At 40.6% G+C, this 22,431-nt stretch overlaps 1 protein-coding gene across 1 annotated transcript in view; it reads left to right on the forward strand.

The window, feature by feature from the left end:
• The window catches only part of lrch2 (leucine-rich repeats and calponin homology (CH) domain containing 2), an 86,244-nt gene that overhangs the window by 59,083 nt on the left and 4,730 nt on the right, over nt 1–22,431 (forward strand). Inside the window, exons 10-17 of the mRNA XM_061739654.1 lie at nt 658–725; nt 1,411–1,515; nt 6,680–6,742; nt 8,992–9,040; nt 10,102–10,242; nt 14,408–14,458; nt 14,563–14,626; nt 19,737–19,849. Coding sequence (XP_061595638.1) covers nt 658–725; nt 1,411–1,515; nt 6,680–6,742; nt 8,992–9,040; nt 10,102–10,242; nt 14,408–14,458; nt 14,563–14,626; nt 19,737–19,849 — 654 coding nt within the window. The remainder of the gene's footprint in view (nt 1–657; nt 726–1,410; nt 1,516–6,679; nt 6,743–8,991; nt 9,041–10,101; nt 10,243–14,407; nt 14,459–14,562; nt 14,627–19,736; nt 19,850–22,431) is intronic.

Raw genomic sequence — 22,431 nt, forward strand, 5'->3', positions numbered from 1 at the left:
TCTTGCCAATGAGCTCAAAGACCGCCGCCAGCCTGCGATTCTGTTCGAGAATCGCATCCAGCTTACGGCCCTGCTCCCCCAACGTTAAAGTCAGAGCGTTGATCGCCTTGCTTGATCCTTCAGCCACGTCCGGCAGCTCTGAAAGAGCCAAAACAGCTGTCGACGTCTTACGCGTTTGTCGGTAGACAAGTAATCCCCCTCCTCCTATCAGGAGGATGATCAGGAGAAATCCTGCTATCATAAATCCAATTATGAAGGCATCTTCAACATCCTCGACAGACAGAATCTTGAGACACAAAGGCTTCCAGTATTTGTAGGAATCCATTGGATATCCAGAAAAAAATGTCCCATCAGGGCAATAACTACTGTTATTTGTCTTGCACTGGAGAGGTGATGCTGCTTCAAATCTCACTGTACCCAGGTACACTGACAATAAAGTATTCTGATTCTGATTCTGAAGAGGGCTCCCTTACCCCCTGTCTTCTGGTCGCAAAAAATTTGGTCAATTGTGCATCATCCATCCATCCATCCATCCATCCATCCATCCATCCATCCATCCATCCATCCATCCATCCATCCATCCATCCATCCATCCATCCATCCATCCATCCATCCATCCATCCATGGTTCTGAAGGATGGTTCTGTGTGTGTTCCAGGAGTTGGAGAAAGTCCTGAAAATGTCTCAACAGTGCGGAGACAGAGACGGCTGGAAGGAGGAGTCTGGGTGAGTTGAGTCCCTGTCTGCATAGAGACGTCCTGCAGCAGCTGGTTCACCACTTCATGAATGGCTCTCTTTTTCCTTCTTAGTTCTTGCAATTAAAGAAGTTTGTACCAACCTGTTTCCTTTGTGCATCGCTGCGTAACCTACGCCGTAGGCTCTGCGTTGGTGTAACGCGGAACCATAAATCAGCCTTTATTCTGGCGAGATCTTTGCAACAACGAGCAAACGAGTGATTATGTACATTCACTAAGTGAATATTATGAAAGTAAAATATATATTTCTCGCTAGAAATGTAATCAAAACGCATTTTTATGAAGAAACTCAAAATATTGATTTTATGCACTAAAAAATAGGAGATGGGAATTTTTTCTGGCCCTCTTTCAGCTAGTGTGCATCTGAAATCCCTAGCTTTGTAGGGCCAGATTCATATCCACTACCCCTAAATAAGCACACTACCACTAGGTGAAAAGAGGAATTGGGACACCACTACCCTCACGGGAACGCGCAAAATTTAGGGGTAGGAATGAAAAGTAGGAGTAGTGGGAGTATTGGGACAGCGGCTTAGTCCTGATTTCTGACACCTGAAAAAATGCTCTTAAGCACACAATAAAAAGGTTTTAGGCTTTGAAGCTTATTAAAATGTGTTTTCTTTGTAGTCACACATTACATAATTTCCAATGTTTCCCAGTTCTGATAAGGAGCAACTAACTGAAGAAGACAGTGATGAACTGAAGGAGGTGCTGGATTTGAGGAAGATCGCGGTGCAGCTTCTGCAGCAGGAGCAGCAGAACAGGTGCGTAGGGCTCGCTTCTGTACCGATTCTTTTAGTTGGTCCAAGTGCTCTGAGGCAACATATTCTCCCTTTGTTAACTCCTCTGTCAGTAAAACCGTGTGAGCTTGTCAAAAACATGGGTGTTATTTTAGATGCTGATCTTAACTTCCAGAAACACATAGCTAATGTCTCCAGGACTGCCTTCTATCATCTCAGAAATATATCTCAAGTAAGATGCTTTCTGTCACAATCAGCCTTTATCTCCAGTAGATTAGATTATTGCAATGCACATTTTGCAGGACTGACAAAGCAAGTGTTACATAAACTCCAGCTTATTCAAAATGCTGCAGCCAGAATTCTAACAAAAACCAGGAGGTATGAACACATCACTCCTGTTTTATCCTCTCTTCACTGGCTCCCTGTTAAACAAAGAGTAGATTTTAAAGTACTTCTTATTGTCTTTAAATGTATGAATGGCTTAGCTCCCTCCTACATGGTTGACATGCTGAATACATACCGGACAGATCCCTTAGATCATCAAATATGAGTTTCTCATCATACCTAGAATCCACACTAGATCTGCTCATGGTGCTTTCAGTCACTACGGTCCCACTGGAATTCCTTGCTGCAGGAACTAAGGTCTGCTCCAACAGGAACTAAGGTCTGCTCCAACAGCCCTCTTTCAAACGCAGACTAAAAACTTACCTTTTTGCACAGGCGTTTCACAGCTCATACATTTCATGAAACGTTGTTCCAGATAATCTTTGACTCTGCAGGTTCAGTTCATGTCTGGAGATCAAGTTACGTACTTATGTATTCATTCTTTTTCTCAGAGTTTAGAAGCCCCCCCCCCCCCCACCTTTCTCTATCAGATTTTGCCCCACCGTTCCTTCCATGTGGTCTCTGCTAATGCTTTCCAACTGTACCTCATGCTTTTCCCTCCCCTCCTCATCTCTTGTCCTCTGCTCTTTCCCTGAACTCGGCTGCTGCTGGTGTGATGTGTCCCTTCTAGACGACGGTCCTTAATTTGCAGAGCAGAGAGTCTCATTCACCGACGGAGGGTGACGGGCCGGGCACACAGGTACACGGGTTCTAGGATTTCCACTCTCAGCATGAACAGAACCAACAGTCTGTATGTCACAATTTCTCCATAGCCACTGATCCTGACCGAGCCGCTTGACGGTGGTGGTGTGTCTGTTTTAGTTAGGGATAATAATAATAATTATAGGGCTGTCAGTTCAGCGCGTTAATTAGATTGATTAATTACACGGCAAATTAACGCGTTATGAAAATTAACGCAATTAATTATAAGTGGCAAAATGCGCGAGTATTTGAAATTTGGCCCATTGAGGGACCCGTAGGCCACTTTGGCAGTGGCAGGTCACTTCCCTCCTGCTGCTAGTCAAACAAACAAAGTAGGGGGACAGATGTGGACGACTCAGGGGAGCGACTCAGCAAATCTTTGCTAGTGCCTTTGAACGGCAAGTTGATGTATAAAAAGAAAGAAGACGGGACTATCAACAAGAACACGGTGATTTGTACATAAAAAATAATTTTCCTATCACCGGAGTTTCGGTTTGACGTACATGCACGAAAATCGGTACACACCTATCATGTCGCAACTAAAAGAAAAGTCTCTTGGCGCCATGGCCGAAACCCAACAGGAAGTCGGCCATTTTGAATTAATGGTGTAATTTTGGTGCAATTTATGCCATTCCTTCGGCAGTTAATATGGCCCGAACCGTAACGTGCACCCAGGTGTGTTATACATCAAAATGTGCGTCTCCATCCTGCGACGATGCATTACTTTTCTCAGTGAAAAGCGTTATCGTGGCGACGATAGACGCCTTTCTGGCATAACTTTTGAATGGTTTGACATAAAGACTTGTGGGTGGTGTCATCGGACTCGGTATTGAGTACTTGACCTTCATCGGCATGAATTAGCCCCGCCCCTTCATCTGATTGGTTGATATCTGATAGTTCCTACTTTCTGCCATAACTTTTGAATGCTTTGACATAGAGAGTCGTGGGTGGTGTCATCTGCTAAATGTCCAGGCCTGAAGAATCTACATGCAAGTCATACAAGCTTCCACTGCAGCCTGAACGTGCACAAGGGTGCGAGGGCCTGTTCATCGCTGCTTGCAGCTTTAATTACTATTATATCTATTTTACTTCTATCTCATTTTGTTTTTTTTCTTCTTTTATCTTATTATCTTATTAATGTAGGAGGACAAAATAAGCTCAGGCTTTGACCCATATTTATTATCATAATTATTGTTTTGTTTAATGTATGACACATGTAAACAACATTGAAAAAACAACCAAAATAAATCCAGTCATTCATTCATTCATTCATTCAACAGGTCAGGGAAACACTGCTCTTCTGTGCTGCTGCATCCTGACTCGCTCTGTAGAGTCTTTTTCTCCTAAAGCTTCCGGTGCAGGGGTGTTTTTTCCAGAGAAGAACATAGTTATGGGTCGTTGTTGTCGCTCTTTTTTCCTCTGGGCAAAAAGATTCTTATAAACCAACATGCCACCATGGATTATATTTTAGGACTGTAATGACAGATACATCAAAGCGTCCCGTTCTTGAGCTGCTCAGAGGGGGGACCCAGGGGCCGCTCTGTGGCGCAGTGGGTTAAGCAGTGGCTCAAATACTGAGGATACAGTCCTCTTGCAGTCAAAATGGGTGGGCCAAATTGTCCCAGAAAAAGCGGACTTATAAAAACTTTTAAGCAGAAAACATGACAAACAGACAGATTAAAGGGAGTGTCAATTTTACTTTGTAATCTGCATTACAAATGCATTATGACAGTTAAACACAACATGCTCAACCAACAGAGCATGAAAACCTGGCTATATAGGCCAGTAGCCCATTTGCCACTATTTGTCAGGAAATGGTATATGAAGACCCAAATGCAGGAGAGACCAGGAAGCAGAAGTTTCCCAAAAATACTGATTTATTTACTCAAACAAACAAAAAGCGCTGCTGAACAGGATACAAGAACCAGAGCTTAAAACAAGAATCAAAAAACTATAAAAAACTGACTTTGAAAAACACGGAGGGAGGAAACACTACGGACCAGCAGGGAGCAAGGGAAAGAGTTGTAAACATATTCCTTCATTCATATTAAATCAGCCGTGTATAATAAAATGAAATTCAGCATGAAAATTTGCATCTACATTTAACATAAAAATTTAGCTTTTTAATTATGGCCTATACTGCTAATGAACAACACAATTAGGCTGAGTATAAAAACAGGCCATACCTTTGTTGTTTTCATGGCTTACAAAACAAGGCGCAGACGCCTGAGTTTAGCGTTGTATACTGAGATGATCTCATCATAGTCCAAAGAGTCACAAAGCTCCTTTTCAAAGGACAAGAGGACCAAGTTGCTGGGACGGTTAGTACTCACGGATGCCCTGAGGTCCGTTTTAATCCGACCTGCAGTGGAGAACAGTCTCTCAACACTAAGAAGTCATGGGAAGGCTGATGATGACTCAAAGTAGTTTATTGAGGTTTGGAAAAATGTCAGATGCACAAATGTCTAATATTTCCATGATAGATGGAAATTCCAGCCTGCTGGCTACCTTCCGACGCAGTTGCTGAATGAATATCGTGAATTCAGCATCCTCAACCGAGATGTGATAGTGATCACATGAGGTCCGCAGAGATTCCTTCTCCGCAAATGTTTTAGAGTGCGGGAGAAAAAAAATGGACATTTCCATGGACACTCTGGTGAGTGAGGAGGGAGACCTTATATTCAATCCTGGTGTAGACAGGAAGCCAGTGGAGTCAGTGGAGTGAGTGAAGGAATCTTTTTACAGCACCAAATATAGGATTCCTTCGGTGTGTCGGCCCGTTCCTGGAAATAAATGTTTTCCCAGTAAACTTGTGGATTCATAAACTTCTCAAGTGTACGGTGAATCAGTGTTTTTCAAAAGAAATGCATAAACACCCCTTTATGAAAGTGATCCCATGTATCACTGGCTGAACAACTCCTACATTGCTCAAATGGTGAAATATCCCCAGATGTGAATCAGCTCCTTTTCTGCATCATTTGCCAGGGTAATCTTAAAAAACATTATACAAGGCCACAAAGGACACTTAAAAATACAGGGATCTGTTTTTTGGTTGCTGGTTAATATAATAAATGTGGTGATTAGATGGTATTACCTTAGAGATTTTTAGGATGGAAAAGCTGACCTTCCAACTAAAAACACAACAGGATATATTTTACAAAATTTGGAATAACTGGATCATACCCCCATGAGAGCAGATTTTATTTCATTTCACTGGTACTATTATGTCGTAACTTGGTGATTTAACCTTTGACTGGGTTTTATGATTAATTCCACAACAGCAGCAGCAGTTAAACAGTTAAACTAAGTTGTATGGTATCAGAGTCCTGTCCAGGTGAATGTGGAGCCCTAGCGGCTCTGCTTATTCTAGACGTCTTTCTGATGCGGTTCTAAGGAGGAGGATTCACCTCCCATTGCTGTTTTCCCTCCACATGTGCTGTGAAACTTTAGTTGTCTGTGAAACTGGGCTCTATAAAGCTCAAAGGACAAACCCGAGAACTAGGACTAAACTACTCTTGGACCAGAATACCTTGATGTCTAGTAATGTACATTTTCAGGACTTAAACAAACAAAACTGGAAGGACATTCATTTTAATTTACTTGAATATTGCTGTACCGTTTTATATCTACTTGTCCTTTCCAAATAAAGAAAGAATACAAAAAAGAAAAAAATGTGGTGGTTTCTGAGGAACAGAACTGAGAAAAAGAGCAGGTTACATGATTCTATGTAGTTAATAATAATAATAATAATTAAAAAAAAAAAAAATAATAATAATAAAAATAATAATAATAAGAATTTATACTTATATAGCGCCTTTCAAAGTACCCGAGGTCGCTTTACAGAGGCAAACAAACAAAAAAAAACAAAACCAGGGAGGGGACCTTAGCCTATTCAGGGAAGGCCAAGGAGAACAGGTGTGTTTTGAGGTGTGTTTTGAAACTGTGGAGAGTGGGGGAGTGGCGGATTTCAAGTTAAGACTCTCCTATGTAGTTAGGAGTTTCCAGAAAGCATGATACCCATTGATTACCACTCCATCCATCACTCAGTGTTCCCACAGTTTTTGTTTCCAGTAAGCATTGCCGTTTCTGCTTGTCTTTGCAGATTCCTGAGTCACTCTGGAAGTTCCAGCAGCAAAGCGAGGCTTCCTCCTCAGAATGCTCGGAGGTACAGTACTCACAGCCTGCTAGGCTCTGCCACTCCCATCAGTCAGGCTGCACATATACAACTGCAGTCCCACAAAAGTTGGAAATCTGTAGCTAACGTAAACACAAACAATGCAGTACCTTTGCAAATTGGGAAGATTTTGGAGGGCTGGAACCAAATGCAAGACGGAGACAGAGGTGACGGTAGATGGTAGATTGTAGTGTGATGGTTAGCTGGATGGTCTCTGAGCTTCCAAGATGGAGGTAGCCAGAGGAAAGAATCCTTGTATCAGTGTTGCCAGATACAAAAAAACTAATTATAGTACACAGAGGCCCAAACTATCGTATTTGGTGTATAATTATCATACGCTACAACAACGCCTGATGAGAAATGAGTTTGCTGATGGCGTGGGGCTAAGGAGCCGTGTTTGTGTGAGAGGAAAAGTGGGGATAAAATAAATAAAATGTGACAAAACACCAGATAATTTACAAAGAAATGAATCTAATGAATCTGATTTCAAATCAGACCAATAGTAAATTCATGAAAAAATACTTTTTTTTAGAGGGATTGTAAATGATCCTACACTACACTAGCCATAGGAAGGAGTCCCTGTACGTGGTCCGAGAGATCCTAAACAAGAGAGACGGAGGTAAGACTCCCTGTAAAATAAATAAGGGACACCTCATCGATTGCCTTCACCCTTCCTGGCGTGGTGAATTTTTTTAGTCCCTTTTTTTGTGAGTGAAACGATTTTTTAACTATTTGACTTGAACCTGAATTGAATTAGATGCATATTTTTGAATGTCATGAACACATGGAAAACTAATTATTATCCAGCAATTCACTTTAATACAAAATAACAAAATGAACTGAATAAAATAAGTATCTTTCTTAAACAGAAACCTGTTCTGTTTAACTTGTATAATTGTATAAATTAATATAAAACAATAGAAAGAAAGCAGAACATCCATTCTGTAATAGTGCACATTTTTAGTGCAATAACAAAAGTGCAAACAGAAAGTCTGTGGAAAACTTGTAAACTATGGATATCCAGACTGTTCCAAAGTCTCACACCACATACAGACACACAAAAACTTTTACGAGTGGTTCGAACTTTAGGTATTTTAAAATCACCATATCCTCTCAAATTAGGAGTTCTCTCCCGAATTGTGAAAAAATCTTGTATATTACTTGGTAGGCATTTCTTGAATGCTTTAAATAAGATTATTGATATATGATATTTTTTAAGGTCATTTTGATTGAGCTGAGATCCTGCTAAGCATAAAACCGTATCGAAAATGGATGGATGGAGGGATTTTGTTGGCAGAAATACATGCTCATAAAAAGTTGGAATCAGCGATATTTACTGCTGTGAACGTTGTTTGGTGTAGGATTCAAGCTGATCAACAGTCCTGGTTTGTTGTTTTTTTGGTCATATTTTTCATTTTGTAATGTGCCAAATGATTTCATTTGGAACTGCAGACAGGTCACTTAGCACTTCACTTCTGGACTCTTCTGCGAGGAAGTCACAGCTACCTCTTTCCATAAGTGAGGCGTGAAGATTGCTGGAATCCATTATTGGTTTTGGGCCTGGTGTGCTGATTTGGACCACAGATTACAGGAAATGCAGTCTTTGTCATTTTACAGTGAAGAGCATTATTCTGAAATTGTTCCACAACTTGTAGTCAGTTTTTCACAGATTTGTTAACCTCTGCTCATTTTATTTCTTAGACTGTGTCTTTCTCAGATTCCTTCTTTTTATACCCAACGATGTCACCAATCCAATTAACCTAATTAGATTCTTCCGGTTGTTTCTTTTAAGGACCCCTTACTATATCGGCCTTTTGTTGTCTGTGTCGAAACTTTTTTGAGACGTCTTGCTGCCATCATATTCAAAATGACCGTTTACCTTTCATGAATTACAAGAATGTCTCATTTTCAATATATGTTTTCTGTGTTCTGTTTTGAATAAAATGTGGACTCATTTTTACATGGTATCACAACTTTATTTGTTTTTGGAATTGAAGTTGTTTAAAGTATTTGTCTGAAAACTGCAGCTTTGAAGCTGGAGGTTTTTGACAATTCTGCTTGATAGCTGACTTCAGGGGACTTCATTTCAGCCGTTGATTTGACAACGACAGACATGTGGTAGCCTTTTCCAAATACAATGTTTGTTTTATAATTGCCTTAAAATTGTCAAGGCAGTGTTTATCTGTGAAATGAGAACCGTTTGGATTTAAAACAAGTCATCTGTTATGTTTTGATTTCAGTGCTTCTCTGGATGAAGGAAGCAGCGGCGCATCAGAGCTCAGTGGGCAGGTACTCAATAGTAATAATAATAATGACTTGGTTTTCAAGTCATTCCTCACACCATTTCAAAACGTATTCAAACACAGTCACCTGACCTGGTCACCTGGTCACACAGGGTTCATACGTTTTGAAAAAACCTGGCCTGGAAAAGTTTTGGAAACATAAGTTCACCCCAAAAGTTTTGGAAAAGTCATGGAATTTATTTTTCTCACTTAATGATAACGTTTAGTAATAACAGCCTATAAGGTATATTTAAAATTTATCAATAAATATTTTGTATAGATATGTCTCACGCGTTTTCACGCGTGACGTGCCGAGCATCTTGCGCATCACGCAGATCGGTTATTATTACAGTTATTACAGTTATATTAGATTACTGTACAACATATACTACAACATAGTGCTTGTATATCAGTGTTAGTTTAAAAAAATAATTGTCATTAGATCTCCACTGTGGTGACTTTTTACATAGTTTTATTTGGAGGGTCATGTATAGTCATGGAAACTTGCTGCCAAGTCATGGGAAAGTCGTGGAAATTTGTTGGTTAAAATGTGTATGAACCCTGGTGACAGCAGTTCTCCTGACCTGGTCACAGCAGGTTTGCCCTTCAAGGCACCCAGAGCTTTACAGAGATCATTATTCATTCATACACATTATCACCGGTGGTGGTAGCTATGTTTGTAGCCACAGCTGCTACGTTGTAGCCACAGCTGCTACGTTTGTAGCCACAGCTGCCCTGCAGACTGACGGAAGCGTGGCTGCCATATTGACCAAACGGCTCCGACCACCACCAAACATTCAAACACATTCACATGGGGCAAGGTGGGTAAGGTGTCTTGCCCAAGCACACTACGACAGCAACTGGGACGGAGCGGGATTCGAACCGCCGACCTTCCGATCATTGGACGACCCACTCTACCACCTGAGCTCAGTCTTCAAAACAATCACACTGTGTGTGTAATGTCCTTTCTCTGTAGTCGTTTTGGATTTTTCTTCCCAGTCCACGTGTGAAGGTTTCTCTCTGGAGGATGGAGACGGTTACTTTAATCCTTACTTTCTGCTTTTGCAGCCTTCTTCATCTTGCTCCTTCGATGGCGGCTTGAAGACAGATCAGTCGGATTCAGAGCCCAACTGGCCTGAAGTTGCGCCTGTCCTCAATCAAAATGAAGATCGCCGGAGGAATAAATACCTGAGAAAAGATTACCTTAAGGTATGAGCATGTACATTCTTTCATGATCTTGTTCACCTGCCATTCTTGTCATTAACCCCATCAAGCTGTGCATTATGTCTGAAATAATCTGGATAATCCACAACGTCAGTAAATGGCAATAAAAACTCATCATACTGTTCCCGGAAATGGACAATCCTTTTACATGTTCTTCAGGTCTTAATTCAGTGTAGATACTTACTAAACTAAACATTCATGACTAGATTCAGTACCATTTTGATTAATCTATGGTTGTATCTTTAATCAAGAATCGAACATAGGGTACCATGTTATAAAGCTCAGATACCCACAATCAAAACTATATTTTTTTCAGACAAGTAAGATTAAGAAGAAACGGGGAGAAACCTGCAGCTCTGTGGAGAATTAGCGCTGGCTGAAATAAATCATTTAGGAAAATAAATGTTGGTTTAATAGATGAAATCTAACAGTTGTAGTTACACCTGTTAAGAAATTTGCTCCAAACATTTTGAGATGAGTACAGCCGGCTGCCGGCTCGGGAGCTGATTTATGGTTCCGCGTTAAATCGACGCAGAGCCTACGGCGTAGGGTACGGCGTACGGCGCGCGTCGCCGCGTAACCTATGCCGTAGGCTCTGCGTTAGTGTAACGCGGAACCATAAATCAGCCTTTATTCTGGCGAGGTTTGAAAAAAACTTTGCAACAACGGGCAAACGAGTGATTATGTACATTCACTGAGTGAATATTATGAAAGTAAAATATATATTTCTCGCTAGAAATTTAATCAAAACACATTTTTATGCAGAACCTAACTCAAGATGTTAATTTTATTCACAAAAAAATAAGAAATGTCCGCCATGTTTTTTTTTTATTCAGTCCGCAAATGACGACGAAAAGCATTCTGGGAAATCTTTCTGGCCCTAGTTCACCTAGGGTGCATCCGAAACCCTCAATCCGTAGGGACAGATTCATATCCACTACCCTTGTTTTCTTCACTCCCCCTAGATGGAAAGAGGAATTGGGACACCACTACCCTCACGGGAACGCGCAAAATTTAGGGGTAGGGCTGAAAAGTAGGGGTAGTGGGGGGATTTGGGACAGGGCCTAAGACTAATACACAAAATTTGGTCTTTAAAGCGACACTACGTAACTTTTCCACCTCATATTTCCAGAGTCATTGTGATGGTACATCAACTTCCAACAGGTTTAATGACACCTCTGTCATGGTCTGAGGGGTCTGTATCGCCTTCACTGGCACTATGTAACTTTGAGGAGCATGGTAGGAACCCTGCCACACTAAAAAACTACAAATCGTTACGACTTTGACTGCTTTACGGCATACGTCACTTCCCCCTCCTTCCCGATTCGCAGTCGAGACGAAAATGGGCGGGGCGTGGAGCTCAGAGCTCCGCAGAACCTGTTGCTGCGTTGTGGCTGCAGCAGCTCCACACACAACAGACGTGGTGAAAAGATCCTAATGGTTTAACTTTTCACCGCTTTCCTGCTCGGAGGCAGAACCACGCAGGCCAAGTATCTGAGTAAAAGAGTGAAAGAGTCGTCGGCTCGCTTTGGATCGCGGCTGTAACGACCAAACACACAGTAAAGCCTGAATTATGGTTCTGCGTTAAATCGCGCACACCTACGGCGTAGGGTCTTCGTCGATTTAACGCAGAACCATAAACAGCCTTAAACCACAAACACTCACGCAGACCGGGTCGGATCAAAACACGGGTTTTATTCCCCACTTCTCCAGCTAAACGCAGTTGCTCGCCAACTCTCTGCGGTGCAATTAACCCCAATCTTCAGATAAAACTAGTTTGTTGAGGAAAAAATATTAACTCTTATTTGTAGCTGCAGAGGAAAAAAATAATCTCACGAGGAAAACAAAAATATTGTTCACGCCTCGGAGCCTCTTCCGCATAATATAGAGGTCAAAAAAAAGAAAAGAGAAGTAAGAGGGATACAAAACATGTACTGTATTTTGTACTATTATACAAATTTATTGAAACACATGGCTCTTCAGTAGGGATTAATTATTATTATAATTAATAATCATTATTTTCTCCATATACCGCTCCCTGGCTTCCTTGTTTAAGGTATCCCGGTAAATTCCAGTTCCTTTCCAGCAGTTTAACATCTTTTTTTTTTGCGTTCTGTCTGTTCACTTGGTGAAACAGAAAAGCATCCCGTCTCCTCTCATCAAAACAAATGCAGCGATGGGACAGGAGTTTTCCGGCAGTACGCGCTGGTGCTCATGGGAAACGTAGTGTTCTTTATGGTAAAACACTACCGCTTTTGTCCAAAAGATGCCGCCAAACTCAGAAAAGCTGAAAGTTACATTGTGCTGCTTTAAGTGGTTAGGATTCCTTACCAACATTTTTACTTTCAAATCGCATCATTATCATGATATATGTACATAATCAACCGGTTTTGGTGCTCCACATTGGCAGTTAAAGTTTCCAGTTAAAGTGTAACTGCGTGGAAGGTTGGAGTCATATCACGCCGAGACACATCAAGTGTTGTATCGACAGGAATTTCTGAGAGGGTTTATTTACAGCAGTTTAAGCATGAAAATTTTAAGTTTAATGAGCACACAGATCATGTCAAGGAGGAGTGATCACCTTTTAAGGCTATATTCACATGAAGATGATCACATTTTGAAACCTAAAACTTTTATTATAGTTAAACCTGGCATCCACAACTCTCAACAATTGATAAATGAGCTCCACCACAGTCGCTGTTTCGTTTATAAACATAACTGTTGCATTTGGAAACGACAAACTTCCACTGATTCGTTCATGATCCCTAAATCTCCAAACCTACATCATGTGAAACGTCGTGGAACATACAGTGGCTCACACATGCACTTCGACACAGACACGGAGCGGTGGAAGCTGCTGTCTTTGTTGTCCTTGCTGCAGGCAAAGTTTTACAGCCAAAGTTTGCATTTAACAAAACTGCAGGTTGCTGCATGCACAGGCGTGGTAAACGTACAATCGGCAACAAAAGTTGTTTCCAGCAGCAATTCTCCTGTTTTCACTCCTGTCCAATGGGGAAGGATGGCCTTGTGTGGGGGTGTAATGTGGATGAGGATCTTTTCCTGTATGAAACTGAAATGCTTGGGTGGAAGTGGATTGATTTAATTTAGCATTTCAGGCGACTATGGATGTAGCCTAAGGCCCTGTTTACACGTAGCAAAAACGGTGGTGTTTTCATGCGTTTTGGCCGTTTGTTTACACGAAAATGAAGCTCAAAGTCACCAAAAACGATCAGTTCTGAAAACTCCGGCCAAAGTGGAGATTTGCAAAAACTCCTTCTTCACGTTTGCTTGTAAACAGAGGGAAACGGACATTTAGGCTTCAGAACGTCACATTATGCGACAGAAACGTCACCTGCGTCATGAGTGCGACCTGTGTTTACAATTTGTTTGGCCACCGTCAATATTTTCTTGTATTTTTACGTTTATTCTAACGTCACACTTAAAAGTAACTCCACTTCTCTGTCACTCCAAACGAAAGACTCTCGTTCATCTTGGAAGTACCTGGAAGTTACTCATGTCATTTGTTGATGTTTTTTTCCAGGATTCTGATTGGCTAGCATTACTTTATCTTCTCGTTACACTGCCCCCTGCAGGTTTGGCTGCTCATAGCACCTTAACAGCTATTTATGTGGGTACGTGTAAATGATGGTATTTTTCAAAATGTAGAGGAGGAAATATCTGTTTTTGTAAATACCCGGCTACGTGGAAATGTGGCCTAAGTCTGAGGACGGAGTTGGTACAGAGCAGACGAGCCTTCTCTCGATTTGAAGACACGCTTTGCTTTTCATTATGGCTAGATATCTATCTGTTCGAGCATCATGCAACGCCCACCCAACCATCTTCAACCATCTTCAAAGAGCTGCATTTTAGGTTTATTTCACAGTCCTTTTGATTAAGGGTAAGAGTGTGAAAAGGATCAACATGTCAAGGATATCCCCTGCATCTCAGCTTCTACATGCATCAGTAAGATTCAGTGGGTTTAGGAAGGGATACGTGTGTATGAGAATACAAAAGCATGCTTTCATTAGCAGACAACTGCATGTCCCTTCAAGTTGGTAACTACCCATACAAATGTAAACATGAATAAATAACAGAGTTGGCACAATCAGCATCAAGAGGTGAAAATTATTTGTTTTTCTTTTCTTGACAGTACAAATGTCAAAGTGCACGGAAGAATGCCTGCGGGAACGATGACAGCGAGGTGGGTCTGTGAAGTGTTATCTTTGGGCATCGTCCCACAGACTTAACCGTTTCAAATGATGGGGTGATGTACTGCTCTGGGTTTAATGGCTGTTTTCTCTTCAGGATGGTTTGCGCAACTCTGAATTCAGCAGCACCTTGACAGTGTTTGGACTGAAACCAAGATCAGGTCAGACATGAGTGCATGTTGTTTCACTGTTACTGTGTTTTTCCATTTTACTATAGATTCAAGATTCTTTATTGTCATTGTTCATATTTCATAACAATGAAATTCCAGGTGCTTCATCGCAAGTGCTGGTCCTTATATAAAGTGCAAGATATTTAAAAAAAAAAAAAATATATATATATATAGTATTTTAGTGCTCAGACGGTTTCCGTGTGATGGTGGTCAGATGCGTGTTTAGGAAGGTGATGGCTTTGGGGAAGAAACTGTTTTTGAGTCTGTTTGTCCTGGTTCTGGTGCACCGGTACCGTCTGCCGGAGGAGGGCAGGTCCAGCAGGTGCTGGGCAGGATGGGGGAGGGGGTCTCTGGTGATGGCTTGGGGGGGGGGGGGGGCAGTTTATTCCGTATTTCACAATTGTCTCATGCACGTCTGTCACACACGCACACACTAGTTAAGCCTAATTATGCCTAAATTATGGTTCCACGTTAAGCCTATACCGTAGGGTTAGGGCATAGGTTACGCGGCGACACGCACTGTGCGGTGTGCGTTGCTGCGTCGGTAGGCTCTGCGTCGATAACCATAAATCAGCCTTGAGCAGCACTGAGGGGAGAGGAGGAGGGGTAGCGGGGCTCCCGTCCCGTCTTCACACAAAGTGTCTTGATGATTTGTAATTACAGGCTGAGCCTACCGTTAGTTCTTAAAGGGATTGTGACATGAAAAACACATTTTTCTTGATTTTCTGTGTTTTGTTGGGTGTCTTCACATCAATTACACCCAAAAAAAACGAACTTTTAACATTCAGTGTATTGTGTGCTTTCTGGGATTTTCCGCACAATTATGCAAAAACGGCGCATCTGGTTGGGTGGCGGACCTATACGTATAGGTCCGCTAAATCAGTGGTCCCCAACCTTTTCTGAACCGCGGACCGGTTTAATGTCTGACAATATTTTCACGGCCCAATCTAAAGGTGTAGTTGATAAAAACTAAATAAAATGACCGGCATTAAAAACTGTGGTATTTTCGCTATAGTAGTAGTAGTAGTAGTAGTAGTAGTAGTAATAATAATAATAATAATAATAATAATAATAATAATAATAATAATAATAATAATAATAATAATATAAAAAAAAACATCATTTTTGAAGAAATAAAATGAAATTTTGAAGGCGTCTCACCGAGACCTCGTAAACATCCGGCGCTTCGGACTTTAACTGTAAAAGTTTAACGGCAGTAGAAAGTGTGCCTGAAAGACTAAACTAGTGTCGGGAATGCTAAAGTGGTGCCTAACTGACACAAAAAGCACCTGCTGATGAGGATTTGTGCAAATGTTATACCATATTTATGTCCAGCTTGAGTTTGGTCGCTCATGTATTGTGGTAGCTTTATTGCCAACCAAGCGAGCAGCTGCGTCGGTCTGTATTTAAGTTAAACTTATATGAATGTAGAAAGACTAACTATTTTATTTTATTCCTTTATAGCTCTTACGGTGTGTTTGCAGTGTATTTACATCCAAGGAATAAAAACATTGTGAACCATCAGTTTGAGAGTCATCCATCATCAGTCGGGGATTCTACAGAAATTATTAAAAAAAAAATTTTTTTTTTTTTTTTTTTTTCTCTGTGCGGCCCGGTACCAAATGACCCACGGCCCGGTACCGGGCCGCGGCCCGGGTGTTGGGGACCACTGCGCTAAATCACCGCCCCCTCCACCCAGCTCCTCTCCTCTCCAGCGCACCATAAAGGCTGATTTATGGTTCCGCGTTACACTGACGCAGAGCCTACGGCGTAGGGTTACGCGGCGACGCGCACCGTATGCTGAACCCTGCTCTTTAGATGGACGTACGCTGCTCCGCCCCACTTTAGATGGGCTCTCGTGAAACCATTAACTAATGAGTAGTAACCACCTTAATAAATCGTTCATTGAGTATGAAAAAGTGTTTATAAAACATGTATTAACACTAACCATGTACAAATGTACGCATAAATATACATACAAATGGTTCGTATATCATTTACTTAGACATTCTAAATGATCTTATGAACCATTAACAGACATATAATACTTATTTATAAATGGTGAACCTATCATTTACAAAGTATGAGAATCCAGCTATACAAATGATAAATTCATGATCAATTAAGCATCATACTAATGCTTAATAGTGTATAGTTGTAAGGTTTATAACTGTGTTTATTAATGCTTAGTAATGTATGAATATTGTTTTACTAATGATGAATTCATGATCAATTAAGCATTTACTGATGCTTAACTAATGCTTAACTAATGCTTAATAGTGTGTAGTTATTATAAAGTGTTACCGGCACATTTGTTATCCTTTGGCTTGGTTTGAATATTTTAGTGTTTTTATCTACTGATGTTTTAACTTATCTTGATTCTTGTCTTGGGGCCGTCCTTCTTGTTCTTTGTTCTTTTAGCCAAAGCACTGTCATCACTTTATCCTATCCTGTGTTGTTGAGTGTATGGTTTTAGATTGTATGATGAGACTGTAAATCTAATTTACCCAAGGGTACAATAAAATAAATCTATCTATCTATCTATGTATCTATGGTGGGTGTGAGTGCAATGGGGCGGTAGTCAATGAGGGTGGTTGTGTGTTTTTCTGGATGGGGATGGTGGTAGCAGACTTTAGGCTGCTGGGATGGATGGAGGCCTGTAACAGGGAGAGGTTGGAAATGGTGGAGAAGATCTGTGCAAGCTGGTCGCCACAAGCTTGCAGTACTTTCCCAGGTCCTCCATCTGGTCCAGGGGCTTTCCTGTGTCTGTACAGTGAGTGTTTGGGAGCTGAGGGTGGGGGTGGGATGGAGGTTGTGAGGGTGTGGCAGAATGTTTTGTGTTGAGAAGGTGTTCAGCTCCTCTGCCAGTCGGAGTCTGCAGCCGTGTTGTCATGAACCCTGAAGTTGGTTATCTTCAGAAAGTCCTGCCACATCAGCCCTGGGTTGTGGTCGGAGAGGTGTTCCTCAATTTAGTTTTTATTTTATAGTCTGTTTTGGCTTTTTTAATTCCCCTTATCAGGTCAACACTGGCAGCACTGTACATATGGGCTCAAATTAAAGCCATAAATATTTTGTATCTGTAAATAAACTTTGTACTTGTAGAAATATTTTGTGCATGTGCAAAAAATATTTGTACTTGTAGAAATATTTTGTGCATGTGCAAAACATATTTGTACTTGTAGAAATATTTTGTGCATTTGCAAAAAATATTTGTACTTTTAGAAATATCGTCAAAACAGTGCCATAATTCGTAGTTGTAAAAAAAGTTTGTAGCTTTTGTAAAAAACGTTTTTAGCTTTGTATATCCAATGTTGCACACAGACAAATTAATTCCACAGCTACAAAAATGTTCTACACATGCACAAAATATTTTTAGTTAAGTACCAATTTTTTTTGCACATGCACAAAATATTTCTACAAGTACAAAGTTTATTTACAGATACAAAATATTTATGGCTTTAATTTGAGCCCATATGTACAGGGGGGTACAGGGGGGTGTATGCAGGGGGAAGGAGCAGAGAGAGGTGGTTTGACTGGCGTGTGGGAGTGGTACGGCGCTGTATGCATGTTTGATATTTGTGTAGGCATGGTCTAGTGTGTTTGTCCCTCTGGTCGGACACTTGACGTGTTGGTAAAATGGCCCTGCCCCTTCTGAACCTTTCCCCGACCCTGCACCCCAACCTGGGACTTGATGATTGGGCCGGAGCTCCGGGAGCTGCATGCTGGCCTGCGGTCCCCACCCCTGGTCATCCCGTTGCTGCTTCCACCTGCCTGCTGTGCTGCTGCCGTCACTGACCCACCAGTCTGGCCCTCGGCAGGAGGGTCCCCCCTTATGATCCTGGTCCTGCTCAAGGTTTCTTCCCTCCTAAAGGGGAGTTTTTCCTTGCCACTGTTTGGCTTAAGGTTTTTCTCCCACTAGGGGAGTTTTTACCTACCTGTTTATGTAATAATTGCTTGGGGGTCATGTTCTGGGTATGGGTCTCTGGAAAGCGTCTAGAGACAACTTTTGTTGTATTAAACGCTATATAAATAAAATTGAATTGAATTGAATTGAAAATACTTGGAACCATGTTGTTTTTATAAATAGATCTCCATTGATTGATGTTTAAACAAGCATCAATCCAGTGACCTCAGGCTACTATGTCCATGCGCACAACTTCTGTCAGGGAGTGAAAAAAAACGCTGCAATTAATCTTCCTTATTATGCCTCAGCATAAAAAGTGAGGATGCGTCCAATCCAGGACCTTGTGAACATAAGTTATGTAGTCTGTTCCCCTTTCTTTTTCTATCTTTGGCAGTTATCCAGCGTGCTTTCTGTGGAAGTGGGGAAGGAGTTTTCTCAGGAACTGCAGCTCTGTTTGGACAAATTGTTGTTGCAAGTTCTGAGTGATATCTAATGCATCGTTAAACTGAATGAAACAAGAAACCTCCCCTTCACCACCACACTCAAAGAATTTTTACTTGCTTAGTTTTCACTTGACAATCAATAAAAAAAACCCAATAGGTAGTATATAACCAGCTGCTGATTGGTTCGGCTGACACTTGCAACGACCCTTAAAAAGTGGAATTTTTCTCAACTTCTGACTTAAGCAATGCTTTAATGCATTCCAACAGACGTGAATTCAGTTTGGCGATGCTTGAAGTCAACTCATTCAAAGTCAAAACACAGCTAAACTGTTTTCAGTTCCAATGTCTACATATGCCAATGCTGCGGGCCGGAGAGCTGTGGATAACTGAATCACACCTCAGCAATGTAAAGTAATATTGTATAGAATAGTAATCCAACACCAACCTCAACCTTGGATTTCACACAGAAAATTGTTGCTGCTAAAGATGCTTCCGCATTTTATTGACTCAGAGGATAGACATTGCTTCTGCTTTTATTCAATAAATAATTCACATTTTAGCATGTCATTTATTGTTAATCAGAGATTACATTTATCTTTCAAGAACCAGGTGATTTCTTTGTTATGTTCTTAAACATGAAACTGTAGATGGTGACCTAACTGGTCGGCTGTTTCTGTTTCTAGGAACTTGTGTTCTTTTCATGCATTTCACTTATTTAGTGGTACTCAGTGGTGCGCTTCATTTATCATTTCAGCTTTCACCAGAGGAAACCGTCAGGAATACACCTCAACAGATCCCAGCTTCACCATGAGGAGGAAGATGGAGCACTTGAGAGAGGAAATGGAGCAGATTGGGCTCCTGCGGCAGGTCAGACACCCCCCGGCTTGTTTATGCCTTTGCCTTTTGTACAAATCAGAAGGTCATATAAAAGGCAAAGCAAGTTTATTTGTATAGCACAATTCAACACAAGGTAATTCAAACTGCTTTACATCAACATTAAAAGCGGCAAGACACAATTAAACAGTAAATAACAAATAAAATGATAAGAAAAGAGGTAAAATAATAAAAAGCACAAGTTGTTAAAAAGAATAAGGGCAGTAGAGTACAGCAGGTACATCTCATTCTTAAAATGGCAAGAATTTCTATACGGTCAAAATGTACAAAGACCGGGTCAAATACAGGATTACCAGAGGTGGACAGAGTACTCGACCCCAGTACTTGAGTAAGAGTACAAATACTACTGGTCAAAATTTACTCCATTACAAGTAAAAGTAGCTCAGTCAAAATATTACTTGAGTAAGAGTAGAAAAGTACTTGCTTTTAAAGGTAGTTAAGTATCCAAAAGTAAATGCTTTTAAATTTACTTTAAGTAAAAGTAAGAGTAAGAGTAAGAGTAAATTTCTTATTTTCCACATCAGTAAATTACTATATTTTTTCTAAATTAATTTAAGGATCTTTTAACTCTTGTTTCTGAGAATTCGATGTTGAGTTGTTGAAAGCAGAGAGGTAGGATTTTGTGAAAGTCCCTGCTCCGAGTCCGGCTCATTATCAGACTCAGACGACTCAGCGGATTGTCTTTCTTCTCCTGACGCAGGCGTAGCCATTGTTGCGGCTCTGTCTTGACTTGTTGCGGCTCTGTCTTGACAAACGCAGGCTACTTTGGCGGTATCGTTTTGAGGAGGCTTGACGTATTTCCGCTTTACGTACATCCCAGTGGAGAGCGTGCACTGTGATAGGTCTCCTCCTTTGACAAAAACAGCTTGTGTCCGATAGGATTTTAGGGAAGAAGAAAAAAGAGCAGACCTGAAAGTAACAAGTACTTTTCAGCCTTCCTAGAAATTTACTCGAGTAAAAGTAAAAATATTTGTCTTGGAAATGTATTCAAGTAAGAGTAATAAGTACCAAAGAAATCGAATACTCAAGTAAAGTACAAATCCTCTGGATATGTACTTAAGTACAGTACTCAAGTAAATTTACTCCGTTACTGTCCACCACTGAGTATTACAAAAGTAATCTGTAACAATTAAATTAAAAACCAAACACCTGCCATATCCTGCTTTTATACAGCTGTTTTATTTGAGTCACATATAACATATGACAGAAGACTGTTTCCACTTAGCAAAGACATTTCAGAGAATTTCTCTATGTTGAGTCATACTCAACTCTCTGCTCAGCCTCCATTTATCTTACTTTTTTGTACAGTGTTGTAAGTTATGAACTTGATCCCTCATTGCTTAAGTGTCTACTGTAACATTATTCTCAAACAGAGCATCATTGAAAAATACCAAAATGTCCAGTCACGTCATCACATGGTTGGGTAATAGAGGATTAATACCGTCAAGTTTGACGACACGTTACTCAGTGATACGTAGAGATTAGGCTAACTGGCTGTAATGTCAAGTGCCACTAATTATCTTTTCTCATTAAAGTGTCAAAGAAAGCATTAGACAAATATGCAGAATGGTGAGATCGATCAATTTTGAACGGGAAAGGTGATAAAAGCTGTAAACCAGATGGAGAGATGACTTGTCTCATGCCAGGAAAAATCAAGGGAAATAATTGCTTTTGGTAGGAAATGTTTTGGTGTTGTTGATTCAGCAGACACCCCTTCCTTTCGGGATTTGACCAGGCCATATCTAGCTAGCCAGATTTTGTGAATGCCACACCTGCAATTCTTCTGTAAAATTGAACTTGCAAACCTGTCACATTTGGAGACAAAAAACCCTCATAAGACACAGAAATAATAAAGTCAACTTTCTCTTTACTGCAGTTTGAAGAACTTCTGTATTCAACAGAGTAGGAGTATATTATTTCACACTAGAGTTGTTTCATAATAATAAATCGAGTGTTCCCCTGATTGAATAACTGATCAAAATGTCCATAAAGCTATCTATCACCATATCCCTTTCACAAAGGTATTTTTTTAACTGCAACACTTAGTCTAATCAGAACTTCGTCACTCTATATTTGTGGTATATGAAATCATATCTAATGATCTCTATCTGTTAGATGAACTTCATACTCACCACAAACACTGTTTACTTCGCGTTCAGATGCATTCAGATGGGTCAAACGGTATACGTACAGTGACATTTTGTAATTTTGGACAGTAAATATATATACTTTTTATGATATATTATGTTATATTTCAGTCAGTGTCACTAAGCTTTGTGGAAATATAGCTGTATATATCAGTACCATGCATGATTGTTTTCACAATTCTTCAGTAAATGTGAATTTTGTTGAATTGTTTTAACCATTACACAATAATTTGATGTTTTGCAATCTGTGCAGAGAAGCATTTCTATGGCCCAGTCTGTGTCAATGGCTGTAACTCATACATTGTTTAGTCTGGCCAAAATTCGGTGCATGTTTGCAGTCCAAGTCTAATTTCTCAGCATGAGATATGCCATGTGTGGCGTGAGAGCGACTGACTTTTTCGTGTTTCT

Source organism: Cololabis saira, chromosome 14 (assembly GCF_033807715.1).
Source record: "Cololabis saira isolate AMF1-May2022 chromosome 14, fColSai1.1, whole genome shotgun sequence".
Classification (NCBI taxonomy): Eukaryota; Metazoa; Chordata; class Actinopteri; order Beloniformes; family Belonidae; genus Cololabis; species Cololabis saira.